At 39.1% G+C, this 14673-nt stretch overlaps 1 protein-coding gene across 2 annotated transcripts in view; it reads left to right on the top strand.

Annotated features, from left to right (window-relative positions):
• pex14 (peroxisomal biogenesis factor 14) overlaps nucleotides 1-14673 on the top strand; it is an 84231-nt gene that overhangs the window by 65652 nt on the left and 3906 nt on the right. For both annotated transcript variants that reach the window (XM_061782105.1, XM_061782096.1), the window contains one exon: nucleotides 14259-14350. In XM_061782105.1, the coding sequence (XP_061638089.1) occupies nucleotides 14259-14350 (92 nt within the window). The remainder of the gene's footprint in view (nucleotides 1-14258; nucleotides 14351-14673) is intronic.

Raw genomic sequence — 14673 nt, 5'->3', positions numbered from 1 at the left:
GGTGAGCTACTTCTTATTCACCGTTTGCGGCTTTAAGGGTTAGCCTCACCATGCTGTCAAAGTCTGCAACGCTTAGCAATTATACTGTACCTCTCAACACAGAAATGTGGCTTTCAGCCAAAACATATGGAGCTTTCGGTTTCCTTGGCTGCTAAGTAAACATTTCTTGTAGTTTGGAAACCACTTATTTGTAGAGGACATGTAGTGACCCAAAACTGCAAACTTAAAAAATAAAAAATAAAAAAATAACCTCTCTCTCGCACAAATACACTTTTGCATTATATTACATAGTTCAAGTGACAAATATGGGTCATGGCAGCATAAAGACAAACTAAAATGCATGACATAAAATGAGGCCTCTTCCAAATGTGAATTAAAATGTAATATGAATTGGATGTCGGCCAGTGCGCCTGCAGCTTATACAGACAGATCGGATATACTCTGTCAATGTGAAATTCGGCAATCGGTGACATATACACAACACAAATTAACATTAAAAACAGTAGATCTAAACTACTTGAAATCCTAGTACATTCACTACTAAGTGTATAGAATTAAATAAGATGCTGTCGTTACCTGTATTAACCAGTGCCGTAAGTCAGTCAGGCCAACTAAACGGCATGTAACGTTGAATAATTGTATATATTTTTTTAAATATATCTATATTGTTGCTGCTTGATGCTGACGTGTAGTTGTGTACATACTTTGTGGGTGAGTGCACATTCAGGTTGTTTCAAATGTTCAGTAAAAAACTGAATATAGGCATTAAATCAGATTTGCGCACTTAGACCTGCAGTGTAAATGCACCCTTTGATTCACATTTCTATACCTCGTGACATGGGGTTGTTTAGCTCTTTTTCCCTCTTCTATCTTGGTTAAATTTGCTGTATTCCAGCAACCGAACTGAAGTATAGATTAGACTCAGGATGATTTATCCCTGATGTTAAACATACTGCTATATGTCTGCTCCATTATCATTACAAATCTGCCTGTTAACTGTTTTCCCTACTGTCTCACTGATTGTTGTCTTTATTAGTGGGTACAGCGTTGAAGATTAGAAACCGCCTCCTAGCTTGTGCGAGACAAACTGCCAGTGGGAAATATCATAGAGAGTGAAATCAATTGCACTGTACCAGTTTCTCCACTCAAAAACTCTCCTCTGGGGACTTCCTTTTGAAAGTAATTCAATCATAAATATACATGCTTTACTTGAAAACGTAGTGTCTGCCGGCAGAGTAGCTCTGAATTAATTTGCCTTTAGACACTCTTAAACAAGGCTTGTTAAAGATATTTTATTCCTAATGGTCCAGATGTGTTTATCTTCATTTAGCCAGATGAGCTGTTGTCCTTGGGTGCTGCAGTTGATGTCTTATTTTCTAACCATGCAATACAGTCTCTTTAATCGATATTCTTCTTTACAAATAATTAGCAGGGGAAATCTCCTTAATAGTATTTACACAGTGAATAACACAGTGTGCAAAGTGTCGGTTAATTATAAAATACAAATCTCATAGGTTTAACTTTTTAGAATATTTCAGTATTGTCTGTATGGTTGGATGTTTGCATGTGCAGTTTTTTTACAACACGCCCAGTGAACTGGGTGCACAATTAAATTATCCACTGTTAAGGCCACACAGATGCCAAAGAGCCCTGCACCTGCTTTCCAGGAACCTGGCTAGACCTCAAAAATCTTATTTGCATAATGTCGTCTCCAGGATGAAGTCACACATTGGCTAAACATTAGCTTGTAGGACTAGTGTCAGTGACTAGTGAAAATGTCATATGTTGCAAAATAGCTTTGATATTATTTAAACAAAAGTCTTTAACGCAGTTAATAAGGTTTGAATGTATTTTTAAATGTGCCTGGTTGTATGATACAATTTAACCTAGTATATAAAGGGTTGCTTCTGGGCTCTAAGGGATTAAATTGTAAAAAAACTAAATTACTCTTTACATCCTTTACATGAAACCATCTTTAATTGGTTTTAGCATTGGTTCTAACTTGCATCATGTATATGTGATGTAAAACATGAAACAACTTTGTATCTGAAATTCATAAATCAAGATAAGCGATAAAAGCGCAAAACAATTTATTCGTAGTTTAACATCCAGGTCTCCATGCATTTCAAAGGGAAAGTGAAATCTTAAGTGTCGATGCCATGGAATGGAATGCTGATAATTGTTTATCAGCAGTTTGTGCAAGCATCAGATCTTACATGCTTCTGCGGTGTGTGTGATATGTCAGCACTTGAGGTTGAGCGCACTTTCAGTCTCGGCGGACATTGATACTCCAACACTTAGCCTGCAGCCAAGCACTTAACACTGAAGTTCCACACAATGTGTGTTCATACACGCTAACATAATGTATCGCAAAGCTGAAATTCAGCACGGGATCAACATTTGATTAGGTTTCTTTGAATTTAATAAGACATGTCAGAGATACTGTTGCTTGACAGCATCGATGTAAGATAATACATGTTAGGATAAGCGGAACGGAAGATGAATGAATGAATGTATGTAGCAAGAGGTTAATGGTTTCGTACGTATGAGCAAATTATGTTGGAAAATAAGTATTTGGTCACCTACAAGCAAGCAAGATTTCTGGCTCTCACAGACCTGTAACTTCTTCTTTAAGAGGCTCCTCTGTCCTCCATTCATTACATGTATTAATGGCACCTGTTTGAACTCGTTATCAGTATAAAAGACACCTGTCCACAACCTTAAACAGTCAAACTCCAAATTCCACTTTGCCCAGGACCAAAGAGCTGTCAAAGAACACCAGAAACAAACGTACTTATATACGTACGTACATACGTACATATATATACATAGGTACATATATATACATACATACGTATATACGTACATATATGTACATACGTACTTATATACACATACGTACGTACATACATACTTATAGACGTACGTACATACGTACGTACATACGTACATATATATACATACATACGTATATACGTACATATATGTACATACGTACTTATATACACATACGTACGTACATACATACTTCTATACGTACGTACTTATATACGTACGTACGTACTTATATACGTACGTACGTACGTACTTATATACGTACGTACGTACGTACTTATATACGTACGTACGTACTTACATACGTACTTATATACGTACGTACATACGTACGTACGTACGTACATACGTACGTACGTACTTATATACGTACGTACATACGTACGTACGTACTTATATACATACGTACATACGTACTTATATACATGCGTACTTATATACGTACATATATATACATACGTACATGCGTATATACGTATATACATGCGTACATGCGTATATACGTATATACATATACACACATACGTATATACGTATATACATATACACACATGCGTATATACGTATATACATATACACACATGCGTATATACGTATATACATATACACACATGCGTATATACGTATATACATATACACACATGCGTATATACGTATATACATATACACACATGCGTATATACATATACACTCACGCGTATATGTATATACGTAAATAGATATACACACAAGCGTATATGTATATACGTATATACACGCGTATACACACGTGTATACACGCGTATACACACACGTATATACGTACGTACACACACACACACGTATATACGTACGTACACACACACACGTATATACGTACGTACACACACACACGTATATACGTACGTACACACACACACGTATATACGTACGCACACACACACACGTATATACGTACGCACACACACGTATATACGTACGTACACACACGTATATACATACGTACACACACACACGTATATACGTACGTACACACACACGTATATACGTACGTACACACACACACGTATATACGTACGTACACACACACGCGTATGTATATACGTACGTACACACACGCGTATGTATATACGTACGTACACACACGCGTATGTATATACGTACGTACACACGCGTATGTATATACGTACGTACACACACGCGTATGTATATACGTGTGTACACGCGCGTATGTATATACGTGTATACACACACGCGCATATGTATATACGTGTATACACACACGCGCATATGTATATACGTGTATACACACACGCGTATGTATATACGTGTATACACACACGCGTATGTATATACGTGTATACACACGCGTATGTATATACGTGTATACACGCGTATGTATATACGTGTATACACGCGTATGTATATACGTGTATACACACATGCGTATGTATATACGTGTATACACACATATATATATATATATATATATATATATATATATATACATACGTACACGCGTATATACGTATATACATATACATATACACACATATACGTATATACATATACACACACGCGTATATGTATATACGTATATACACGCGTATACACATACGTATATACACGCGTATCCACATACGTATATACACGCGTATACACACGTATACACGTACGTACACACACACACGTATATACGTACGTACACACACACGTATGTACGTACACACACGTATATACGTACGTACACACACGCGTATATACGTACGTACACACAGACGCGTATATACGTACGTACACACACGCGTATATACGTACGTACACACACGCGTATATACGTACGTACACACATGCGTATGTATATACGTGTGTACACACAAGCGCGTATGTATATACGTGTGTACACACGCGCGTATGTATATACGTGTGTACACACGCGCGTATGTATATACGTGTACACACGTGCGTATGTATATACGTGTGTACACACACGCGCGTATGTATATACGTGTGTACACGCGCGTATGTATATACGATACGTATACACATATATATATATATATACATACGTACATATGTACATACGTATATACGTACATGCGTATATACGTATATACGTACATGCGTATATACGTATATACGTACATGCGTATATACGTATATACGTACATGCGTATATACGTATATACGTACATACGTACATACGTACATGCGTACATGCGTACATACGTATATACGTACATGCGTACATACGTATATACGTACATGCGTACATACGTATATACGTACATGCGTACATACGTATATACGTACATGCGTACATACGTATATACGTACATGCGTACATACGTATATACGTACATGCGTACATACGTATATACGTACATGCGTATATACGTATATACGTACATATATACGTACATACATACGTACATATATACACGCATACACATACGTATATACATACACGCATACACATGTATACATACATACACACATACACATGCATACATACACACATACATACATACATACACACACGCATACACACACACACACATACACACACGCATACATACACGCATACATACATACACATGCATACATACACACATACATACATACATACATACACACACGCATACACACACACACACATACACACACGCATACATACACGCATACATACATATACACATACATGCATATACGCGCACGCACATACGCGCACGGACATACATATATACGCACACATATAGACACACACACACATATATATATATATATATATATATATATATATATATATATTTATAGAAACAAAACGCATATCTGCTTGGAGCCTCTTTAAGGTCACATAACTCTTTCTATTCTTTCCTTGGCTTATATAAAAAGCAAAAGAATGACATTGTTCAAAACAAATTTTGGTTTTGTTTTCCCTTTCTGGAATTTTCATTGTCTCCGGTTACCAGATACCCACTGTATTTAATCTTCCACTATGGTGAAAAGGGTTCTGTTTCTGTTGTCTGTTTCTTAGCGGGAATTAAAGTCGAAAGCCTGTTTTTTGAAAAATAATAGCTAGACGGGTCAGAGAAGTTGCTAGATATAGCGACAAAATCTAAGTTGGCAAAATTGACTGTACTTGTGTAAACTGGCTCCCCTCTGTTCGCAGCCACATCATTAGTGTAATGTGGAAGCCTCTTAATTTAAAAAAAACCTTAAAATCTCAAAATCATCCTGATGAATAAATTGATCGATAAAAGCGGTTAATCGCCCAGCCCAATTTGGTACTCGCACGCACCCTGTACATATTTTATGTAAACTTTCATTCATTCATCTTCCATTCCTCTTATCCTCACTAGGGTCGTGGGCGTGCTGGAGCCTATCCCAGCTATCTCCGAGTGGGAGGTGGGGTATAACCTGAACTGGTTGCCAGCCAATCGCAGGGCACATACGGTATAAACAAACAACCATTCGCACTCACATTCACACCTATGGGCAATTTAGAGTCTTCAATTAACCTACCGTGCATGTTTTTGGGATGTGGGAGGAAACCCACGCAGGCATGGGGAGAACATGCAAACTCCACACAGGCGAGGCCGGGATTTGAATCCTCAGAACCATGAGGCAGACGTGCTAACCAGTCCCACCGTGCAGTCTTATGTAAACTTAATCATGCTTTATTAAATTGATACCTTGGGGAGGGAAGGGGTTAAGATGGTTCTAATAAGGTGACAATTGTAATAAGAATGGTTTCCTTAGGCTCCCAATGCTGCACCTCTAAAACACTGCTCCTTATGAACAAGGTTTTGTAGCTGATAACCACCACCACTGAGAAATACATCTCATCTCCTCCTTGTCTTTATCCCTTCACTTTTCGTCCTCGGCCTCCTCCTTGCTCAGTAAATGAGTGTGATCCCTTTCAGATGTGATTAAATTAATTTCTCTTATATTTAATTACAAGCGATAGAGTCCAAATTATCCGTCTTTCGCCGATAGGGTGTCCACAGTTCGTAACAAGTATCCTCTGGTGAGTTGGTAGAGACTTACTGTAATTATAGTTTTAGTCCAGTTTTCCTGTGACTTTACCCCTTCTCACTTGAGTATTCTCACATACAGTATGTCTTCCATTTTCTTATAATTGCTCCCACAGTTGATTTCTTCACACCAAGCTGCTTACCTATTGCAGATTCAGTCTTCCCAGCCTGGTGCAGGTCTACAATTTTGTTTCTGGTGTCCTTTGACAGCTCTTTGGTCTTGGCCATTGTGGAGTTTGGAGTGTGACTGTTTGAGGTTGTGGACAGGTGTCTTTTATACTGATAACGAGTTCAAACAGGTGCCATTAATACAGGTAACGAGTGGAGGACTGAATAACTTCTTGAAAAAGTTACAGGCTGTGAGAGCCAGAAATCTTGCTTTTTTATAGGTGACCAAATACTTATTTTCCACCATAATTTGCTCATAAATTCTTTAAAAACCAGACAATGTGATTTTTTTTTTTTTTTTTTTCTCATTTTGTCTCTCATAGGTGAGTTATACCAGGATGAAAATTACAGGCCTCTCTCATCTTTTTAAGTGGGAGAACTTGCACAATTGGTGGCTGACTAAATACTTTTTTGCCCCACTGTACAATACACTGAATTATGTAGGTATAACAAAATAACGGGTCCATGTCAGGTAATCACGACAGTCAAGCTAACAACTGCCAACTGCTCCTTCATCATATTTTTCATCACTCGTTTTAAACATTCTTTTTAACAAAGTAAGGAAGCTACACATTTTCACATCATTATCAGTCATTCTACAAGTTAACTCTTCTAATGGAGACATATTTCTGTTTTATATTTGTTCTTGTGTTGGATTTTTTTTTTAATGAGTAAAAAGTGTGTAATGAGTAAATGAGTGTGATCCCTTTCAGATGTGATTCAATTAATTTCTCTTCGATTTAATTACAAGCGATAGAGTCCAAATCATCCCTCTTTCCCCGATAGGGGGTCCACAGTTCGTAACAAGTACCCTCTGGTGAGTTAGTAGAGACTTACTGTAATTATAGTTTTAGTCCAGTTTTCCTGTGACTTTGCCCCTTCTCACTTGAGTATCCTCACATACAGTGGGCCAAAACAAGTATTTAGTCAGCCACCAATTGTGCAAGTTCTCCCACTTAAAAAGATGAGAGAGGCCTGTCATTTTCATCATAGGTATACCTCACCTATGAGAGACAAAATGAGGGAAAGAAAATCCAGAAAATCATATTGTCTGATTTTTAAAGAATTTATTATCAAATTATGGTGGAAAATAAATATTTGGTCAATAAAAAAAGTTCATTTCAATACTTTGTTATATACCGTTTGTTGGCAATGACAGAGCTCAAATGTTTTCTGTAAGTCTTCACAAGGTTTTCACTGTGTTGCTGGTATTTTGGCCCATTCCTCCATGCAGATCTCCTCTAGAGTAATGATGTTTTTGGGCTGTCACTGGGCAACACGGACTTAAAACTCCCTCCAAAGATTTTCTATGGGGTTGAGATCTGGAGACTGGCTAGGCCACTCCAGGACCTTGAAATGCTTCTTACGAAGCCAGTCCTTCGTTGCCCGGGCGGTGTGTTTGGGATCATTGTCATGCTGAAAGACTCAGCCATGTTTCATCTTCAATGCTCATGCTGATGGAAAGAGGTTTTCAGTCAAAATCTCATGATACATGGGCCCCATTCATTCTTTCCTTTACACGGATCAGTCATCCTGGTCACTTTGCAGAAAAACAGCCCCAAAATATTTTTCCACCCCCATGCTGCACAGTAGGTATGGTGTTCTTTGGATGAAAGTCAGCATTTTTTCTCCTCCAAACACAACAAGTTGAGTTTTTACCAAAAAGTTCTGTTTTGGTTTCATCTGACCATATGACATTCTCTCAATCCTCTTCTGGATCATCCAAATGCTCTCTAGCAAACTTCAAACGTGCCTGGACATGTACTGGCTTAAGCAGGGGGACACATCTGGCACTGCAGGATTTGAGTCCCTGGCGGCATGGTGCGTTACTGGTGGTAGCCTTTGTTACTTTGGTCCCAGCTCTCTGCAGGTCATTCACTATGTCCCCGCGTGTGGTTCTGGGATGTTTTTCCTCACCATTCTTGTGATCATTTTGACCCCACGGAGTGAGATCTAGCGAGGAACCCCAGATCGAGGGAGATTATCAGTGGTCTTGTATGTCTTCCATTTTCTAATAATTGCTCCCACAGTTTATTTCTTCACACCAAGCTGCGTACTTATTGCAGATTCAGTCTTACCAGCCTGGTGCAGGTCTACAATTTTGTTTCTGGTGTTCTTTGACAGCTCTTTGGTCTTGGCCAAAGTGGAATTTGGAGTGTGACTGTTTAAGGTTGTGGACAGGTGTCTTTTATACTGATAACGAGTTCAAACAGGTGGCATTAATACGTGTAATGAATGGAGGACAGAGGAGCCTCTTAAAGAAGAAGTTACAGGTCTGTGAGAGCCAGAAATCTTGCTTGCTTGTAGGTGACGAAATACTTATTTTCCAACATAATTTACTCATAAATTCTTAAAAAATCAGACAGTGGTTCTGGATTTTTCTTCTTTTTTTTTTCTTCTTCTCATGTTGACTCTCCTTGGTGAGCTATACCTATGATGTAAATTACAGGCCTCTCTCCTCTTTTTAAGTGGGAGAACTTGCACAATTGGTGGCAGACTAAATACTTTTTTGCCCCACTATAATCTCTTCTTAGTCATATGCAAGTTGTAATTGTAGGAACAGACACCATCTCTTCCTCCATCATTCTACAGTTGAACTTATTGAAATACAGTTGAAATTATTTAACCTCCATTACATATTAATTTACAAAGTTTTCAAGCTTACAGTACAGTAAAACCTAAAATTAACAGTCCCAGAACCAACGGGCTCCGGATTTAACGAACAAAATTCGCAGAAATGATGGTGTCCGGCTGGAACTCAAAGAATCCTGTGCGTAGTGAGCAAAGTCTGTTAGTTCCAGAATCGGCCGCTGTTGTTTCCTCGCACAGTCAACACACAGAGACTGGTAGTTCCGGGAATAGCCACAGTTTTTTCACCTGATCGCTCAGCGTGGCCACACGTGCATCATCTCTCGAACATTTTAGACTGATTTCGGTACTGTATACACTACAGTCTGTATTGATTTTTGTCAAGCCCTTCACTATGGCATCCAGTCATAATGGACGTGAGAAAAGGAAGCGCACTAACCTTAGTATTGGTGACAACTTGAGTCTGGGTTTTCCATGGCCAGAGTATATGAGGAATACAATGTGAAAACGCAAACTGTAAGTGACATACGTCGAAGTAAGGAAAAACTTTGATGTAAGTTCAAAAGTTTGATGTATACCCTACCAAAGTTACCTACCATCTTGTGCATACATACAGTATATACTGCATTTACATTTATTTACAATAATTTTGTAGTGTACAAGGTGTTTTTAGGACACAAAAAGAAGTGCTTCAAATTAATGGACGAACGAGTTAAACGGACGACCCTCCCCTATTGGTTCATTAAATTGAGGTTCCACTGTCGTTTCCAATGAACCAACAATGACAAGTGAAATAGCTCACAACACACATGTGGCCATCTATTGAATGTTTGTACATTTAACAATAGTTGTGGAATGATTTTATGTTATATATTTTATCTATTTTTTTAATCATGAGAATTTCCTTTTTGTTTTGATTTGTAGTAGTGAAAAAAATAGTAACTGAAATGTCTTTGTTTTCTTTTTTTTTTTACAATATCCTACAGAAATATTTTCATCCATCCATCCATTTTCTGAGCCGCTTCTCCTCACTAGGGTCGCGGGCGTGCTGGAGCCTATCCCAGCTATCATCGGGTAGGAGGCGGGGTACACCCTGAACTGGTTGCCAGCCAATCACAGGGCACATACAAACAAACAACCATTCGCACTCACATTCACATCTACGGGCAATTTAGAGTTGTTAATTAACATACCCTGCATGTTTTTGTGATGTGGGAGGAAACCGGAGTGCCCGGAGAAAACCCATGCAGGCACAGGGAGAACATGCAAACTCCACACAGGCGGGGCCGGGGATTGAACCCCGGTCCTCAGAACTGTGAGGCAGCCACTCTAACCAGTCGAACACCGTGTCGCCCAAATATTTTCATTAAAAAATAAGTTTATTTTCCCCAAAAGTGTGTGAAGAATGTCTTTCTATGTTAAGAGATAGACAGATTGATGGATGAAATGGGACTAATGGGATCTCCCCCTATATCTGGAGCTGGTCCACTGTCTATTGTGGTTTCTACCTGAACTTTTATGGGATTAATGCCTTTAGTCCAAAACCAATAGCCATACTGATTTTATGATTAGTGTAACACAAGATCCCTGTGGTAAGCGAGGTCAGAGATCAAATCAGTGCATGTTCCTTTTTATGCTCCACCACGCACAATTTTCATTTGGTCTCCTTCAAAACTTCAGGGATTACCTGTAGTTCTCTGTTTCAAAGCAAGATACGTAGAAATAATTTGGAATCTGTTCCAAGAAGCTTGTCAAAGTTATTAATTATTAGGGGCAGCACTCAATTAAAACTCATGATTTAATTATTAGATTTGTTATTAATCAGTATTAATCGGATTTTCATTCAATACACCACATTTATTTGACACCACAAGCAATGTTTTTAAACTAAAATGTCTTTTAGACAATGAATCGACATAGGTGAACTTAACAAAATTCAATCACTGAAATCGCAATATTCCATCAGGCTACCACCAGAATGGTGTCATGACGTACGCTGTCATTCTCCATGCCCAGCCATGTAACTGACCATCGTTATGTATGTTTACCCTTGATTTGTCTCAAGAGCTCTCCAATTCCCTTTTTTTATTTTTTGTTACATCATCCGGCGGCACGGCGGTCGCCTGGCTAGAGCGTCAGCCTCACAGTTCTGAGGACCTGGGTTCAATCCCTGGCCCCGCCTGTGTGGAGTTTGCATGTTCTCCTCGTGCCTGCGTGGGTTTTCTCCGGGCACTCCGGTTTCCTCCCACATCCCAAAAACACGCATCAATTGGAGACTCTAAATTGCCCATAGGTGTGGATGTGAGTGTGAATGGTTGTTTGTTTGTATGTGCCCTGCGGTTGGCTGGCAACCAGTTCAGGGTGTACCCCGCCTCCTGCCTGATGATAGCTGGGATAGGTTCTGGCACGCCCGCGACCCTAGTGGGGAGAAGCGGCTCAGAAAATGGATGGATGGATGGATGGATGTTACATCATCCGGCAAAGAAACTATAGTATTCTCCTTTGCGAGAGGCTGCGGTGTGTCCACACAAGGCTCCATTTGTGGCAGTGCACATGAGCAAATGATTGACATCTGTTCGGTCACACCTCCTGTCTCTACAGTGTCTGATTGGCTATTCTTGTCACATCGTGACGAGTTGTAAAATAATAATTAAAACTAGAGGCATAACATGGGGCCAGAGAGGGATGATTTTTCAAAAGATAGTTATATTACGTCCGCTCAGACAGACCGTATTAACATATTTGACAGTGTTTTTTTTTTTTACTACAAACTCTAAGGAATGAATGAGAGAGAGGAGAAAAGGAGCGTGGGGGTACCATAGCATTTGGTATCCACAAAACCCTTAACAGATAAACTTAAATACCTTGTATTCTCCCTATATCCAGAACCTGTATTTTTACTAGACTTTACACCAATTTTATCGGGGTGATCGATCTGCGGATATTCAGCATTTTATGCTGATCGGCTTTGTCATAATTCGGCTCCGCAAAAGACATTTACGCCGCGTCGCCATCGTGCACAGTATATTTGAATCCAAAAGCGAATTTATTTTTAGCCTTGTCGCGCGTCTTTTGACGTAGTATTGGAAATATCTGACGGCCAATAAAGTTATTAAAAAAAAAAAAAACGTCGGCTGTGTGGAACAGACTACAAGACAAATTTGCTCTTTCACGATTGCACTATGTCAGACTACTGCAACAAAATCTTGTATTCCGATACCAACGCATCCCGTTTTTTACGGTCATTGGGCTTTATCTTGTCAGCTCAAATGCGACCGGATACACTCGTTACCGTTGCGACGTCAACGTCGTTTAAGGCTTGCTAGAGGTATGTTCCTGTACTTTGAATACGATACGGCTCGCATGCAGGTAAGAAGAAGAAGAATAGCCTTTATTGTCATGAACATGCATGCCTGCACATGAAATGTGTTCTCTGCATTTGACGCATCACAGTGAACACATACACGTTAGTGGAACAGTATCAGTGTCTTGCTCAAGGACACCACAGCCATGTGTCCCGGGGACGTTGGTGGATGGTCCAGTCGGGGTCTTGAACCTAAGTCCCCCACGGTGGCAGGCGATGATCTTAACCATTGGTCCACGGCTGCCCTGTAACAAAATGTTATGTAGCCTAGCAGGCTAGTGGTACCACGAACGGTTGGATGTAAACATGCCGCCGTTCTGTCGAATCATGCTCTAAAGCTTCAGTGTCGGTGAAGTAATTTAATGAAAAATAATGTAATTACAGTAAGTTAGCACCCATTATTGTAATGTAATGTTGGTTTGACCTGACAAGTGAAATTAGAATGCACGATCTGACTAGAGCAGTGATTTCCAACCTTTATGGAGCCAAGGAACATATTTTACAATTAAAAAATCTCACGGAACACCAACAAACAAAAATGTCACAAAAAGTGGATACATTAATTACTGTATGTACTTCCTGCCATCTAATAGAAGAGCATTTATCATTTGTTGTGTCTGTCACTATGCCTCACTGGCATAAATAGATGAACAAAGATACATTATTTATTGTAAATAAAAATTTGGAGCAATTAAGTACACGAGTATATACACTAAATGAACAGGTCATTTAAATAGACACATTCCTCCATCTTGTGATCGGATCGGTTATCGTGTTTTTCAACTCAGCCCCAAAAATCCTGATCGTGTAAAGCCTAATTTTTACATAGTTTTCATGTGTGCGTAAGAGAGCAAACACCTTTCACAGACTTTGAAGGAGTGGTCTGCGCTCATGAATGTGCCCATTGTTCAAGATAAAGCCATTTTTTAAATTTATTTTTATTACATTATCCAAAACACTCCACAATGCTTTAACCTTTCCTGGCTAGTAGGGAAATGTATGTTAAAACAGCGTGATTCACACTGTGGGGCCATAAATTTGACTGTCGTGTTGTTGTCTTCACCCATATACAGTGTAGAGGTTGCCAAGGTGACAGATGACCTTCACAAGTACACAAATATCGAGGCTTTTTGTGTTTACCATGTTTGTTTACCCAATTAATTTGTTTTTTTGAAACAAAGCTGGTTCTGAAATTATTTCCTATTGTACTGAGTGATAATGGAGGGGTTGTTGAAAGAGACATGTTGACTTTGGGTGTATGTATTGTGTGTTCTATTTTCCTATAGGCGGTGTCTGCGACCAGTCGCATCCTGGACAACCAAATAGTTGGAGAGTTGAAAGCTGAGATAGTCTCTTTGAAGGGTTTACTGCTCAGCAGGTAACAAAGTTATCCAGTCCCCCCCATGTGTGTGTGTGTGCGCGCGCGTCAAAGGGCAATACTTTTTTCTAGCCTGTTTGGATTTCTAAGGATGTGGCCCATTTCTCCCATGTGACATTATTTAACAGGAACATCTCTCTTGAATCTCTTGTATTCACATGGAAAACTGGCTACATTTTAATCACACCTAATATTTGTCCATTTTCATCCATCCACACCATGTTACTTTTTAAAGTACTTAATATGTTTTTAATTTGCAAGGCTAATTGTTTTCCAGCTACAATGCATTAAATTCATAGTAGCATTTTTAAAATATGTCACAA

This window comes from Phyllopteryx taeniolatus, chromosome 1 (assembly GCF_024500385.1).
Source record: "Phyllopteryx taeniolatus isolate TA_2022b chromosome 1, UOR_Ptae_1.2, whole genome shotgun sequence".
NCBI lineage: Eukaryota > Metazoa > Chordata > Actinopteri > Syngnathiformes > Syngnathidae > Phyllopteryx > Phyllopteryx taeniolatus.
This window is presented reverse-complemented; position numbering and strand designations above follow the sequence as displayed.